This window comes from Charadrius vociferus, unplaced genomic scaffold (assembly GCF_000708025.1).
Source record: "Charadrius vociferus isolate BGI_N301 unplaced genomic scaffold, ASM70802v2 scaffold56, whole genome shotgun sequence".
In the NCBI taxonomy this organism is placed as follows: domain Eukaryota; kingdom Metazoa; phylum Chordata; class Aves; order Charadriiformes; family Charadriidae; genus Charadrius; species Charadrius vociferus.
The window spans coordinates 161,579-164,582 of NW_009649057.1; the positions used below are offsets into that span (position 1 = coordinate 161,579).

Below are 3,004 nucleotides of genomic sequence, written 5' to 3' on the forward strand. Positions count from 1 at the left end.
CCCTGGCAGCGTCAGCTTCCCATCCGCGTTCTGCAAAACACTCCTGTCGCAGCGTCGCTTCACCCCAGCGAGGGAGACGCCGGGTACCCCGGGACCCCACCAGCACCCACCCCATCCCGCACAGCCGCCCGCGTCCCCCCCCACCGCCGCAGCTTCGGTTTCCCCATCAAACCACCCATGCCTGCAGCCAGGGAGGAATGCCACAGAGGGTGAGATGCCACCTCAGGGGCCCTTTGGATGGATACGGGGATCCCAGAGGGATGCAGGGGTCTGCAGCGAGCCCAGCCGCAGCTGAGACCTTGTATTCACCAGGGAAGGAGGTACCTGCAAGAGCCGAGACGCGGCAAGGGGGCCCACAACTGCCTCCTCCATCCCTTGGCCCCAAGGAAAAATAAACACTCGAGCATCCTCACCTTGTCCATCATGGCAAAAATCCGATCCACCCTCTTCTCTGGCGTGTTCTCCTCCTCGGGAAGCTCCACTGTGTTTCCCTGCGGTGGTGGGATGGGACCCGGTCACGCACCCACCTGTGTCCTGCCTGGACGGTGTCCCCGGGAGAGGACACACATTCCGCCACTGCCCCTCCCCACGCCAGGAGAGGGTGCAGAGGGACAGCATTTGTGCCAGAGCCATCCTCAGCAGCCAGATCCGGACCCTGCCCCAGCCACGATGGCCACAACCCCCCACCAAAAAAGCCCAGGGAGGGAATCCGGGGTGTTTCAGCATCCTCCCCGCAGCCCCCCTGCCCGCAGAGCCCAGTGGGGACCCCCAGGGACTGCCCACCCCACATTCCCCCATCTCTTACCACCATCTGATAAATCGCGTCCACAATGTCCAGCATCTCGTTCCTCGTGATGTACCCGTCGTTGTCCAAGTCATAGAGCTTAAACGCCCCTGCAAGCCAGAGCAACGCCGAGGGTCCTTGGGACCGTGGCCGTCCCACCAGACACGCACACCATCACCCCCCACCACCGCCCACCAGTTCCCTCGCCGTGCCGGGGGCTGCGGGGCTGAGCCCACCATGCAGAGAGCACTTACACCTCAGCTTCTCGTCCAGCGTCCCCCGGGAGGTGACCGACAGCGCCTGGATGAACTCCGAAAACTCGATCCTCCCGTCCTGGCAGGGGGAAGGAGGGGGTGAGGGTGCCGCTGCCACCCCTGCCCCGCAAAGTCCCCCCTGCCCATGCGTGCCCGGCGTCGGGTGCTCTTAGAGGGCACATCCAAAAAGGCAACGGGGAGGGAGGGAGCGATGCACGTTTATCTCCAGCAGCGCGATCCCGCCGCTGTGCCCAGCCCGACAGCGAGCATCCCGGCGGGAGCAACTCCGGAGCGCGGGGGGCACCGTGCGGGTGGGCTCTCGGCAGCCGCGGGGGGCACCGTGCGGGTGGGCCCTCGTCAGCGGCACCGAAATATCGCCATTCTCCTCTCTCGCTTGCCACTTCACCGCCTTTTCCCACTTGACTCTCATCGACTAAAATAAGCGCGGGGGCTCGCTCGCTACAGCTGCGCTGCTTTAATTGCACACCCCAGGAAGCGCTGGAGTATTTTCCTCCTCCGGCGCTGCGCAGCCGCATTACTGAACCCGTCCCACCGTCACCACGGGCTCAGCCCCGACCCCCCCCCGGACCATGCCCAAAAATTTACCTTGTTCTCGTCGAAAACATTGAAAACAAAGGTGGCAAATTTAGTTGGGTCGCCGAAGGGGAAGAACTGCTTATAGATCTTCTGAAAGCCGGCGGCATCGAGCTGCCCGCTGGGGCAGTCCTTGATAAAGCCCTTGTACCTGCGGAGGAAGGGCAGAGATGGGCACCAGGCGGGTGTCCCTGCTGCACGCAGCCCCCCAAGCCCTGGGGACCCGGGATGCGGCTCTCCCCGGCGCTGGAGCCAGGAAGGCCCCCGGGTGCTCCCATCGCCCACCCGCAACCTCCCAGCCCCGCAGGACAAGGTCCCTTTGGGCACGGCAGCGAGGGTGGCAGCGGGGACAGCCTGGAGAAGCAGCGAGCGGCACCAGTGACACCGAGCAGTGTCCCCCACACTGCTCCAACCCCGCTGCGAGTCCCGGAGTGGCAACTGAGCCACAACCAGGCTCATGTTGAACATTTTCCAGGACCTGGGTAGGGACGCGGACCCACCACCCAGCCAGGAGCATACGGGAGAGTCTTTAAACCTCCTTTAAAATAAAAAGCCCTCAGCACAGAGTCTCCTCCTGCCAGCCCGGCCATGCTGCAGGCGGAGGTGCCGGAGCAGGCGATGCCTCGCTTGGCCCTGAAGCTGGGGAGCGTTTATATCCCTTGCTCAGACCTTCGGATGCATGCGGCTCCTAAGCAAGAAGCTGCAAACAGAAAGCTTCACCCGAGGGCCAGAGCTGCCCTTCCCCTCCACCGCTCCGCTGTGGCCCCACTGCATCAGGCGCATCCGACCGGCTCTCCAGCATGGAGGTGGCCGGGAAAGCTCCCACTGAGCCACTGTGCCCGGGGTTGGACTCAGGATCCACAGCAACCCCGCAGGCAATTCGCAACGCACCACTTGGTATTCATGTGCTGCAGTGATGCTCCGGTAAAAACCACCAGCACGGCAGCCCGAAGCACCGGGGGCAGCCGAGGCTCCGCACCGGCATTTTTTGCATGACCCCAAGCGAAAGCTGCTTGGAGGAGGCGGGGGGCACAGCGGCGTTACTGCGTCCTCAGGGTGGCACAGCCAAGAGCATCTCCCAAAACCCATCGGCGCTTAAACACCCCCAAAGCCCTTGGTCCCAGCTCCGGGCTGGACCTGGATGCCGCAAAGTGCCGCCCCGGAGGGTGCAGGGGAAGGGGCTCGCTGGCTCTGTGGGTGCAGGGACCACGTGGGGACCACGCGGGGACCATGCAGGGTGCCATGAGCATTACGCAACGCATCGCCCAGATCTGTCAGGCGCCCGCTGCGGCGGTCGAGGGCTGGAGGAGGAGGGGAAGGGGGTGGCGAGGTGGGAAACCGAAGTGCCGGTGACATCTTTTTCACGCTGCTG

The 3,004-nt window shown here is 64.3% G+C and overlaps 1 protein-coding gene across 1 annotated transcript in view; it reads right to left on the bottom strand.

The window, feature by feature from the left end:
* Positions 1-3,004, bottom strand: part of NCS1 (neuronal calcium sensor 1) — a 6,135-nt gene that overhangs the window by 1,919 nt on the left and 1,212 nt on the right. The window contains exons 3-6 of the mRNA XM_009888055.1: positions 1,645-1,783; positions 1,039-1,117; positions 806-894; positions 414-491 (exon numbers count right to left, since the gene is read on the bottom strand). Coding sequence (XP_009886357.1) covers positions 414-491; positions 806-894; positions 1,039-1,117; positions 1,645-1,783 — 385 coding nt within the window. The remainder of the gene's footprint in view (positions 1-413; positions 492-805; positions 895-1,038; positions 1,118-1,644; positions 1,784-3,004) is intronic.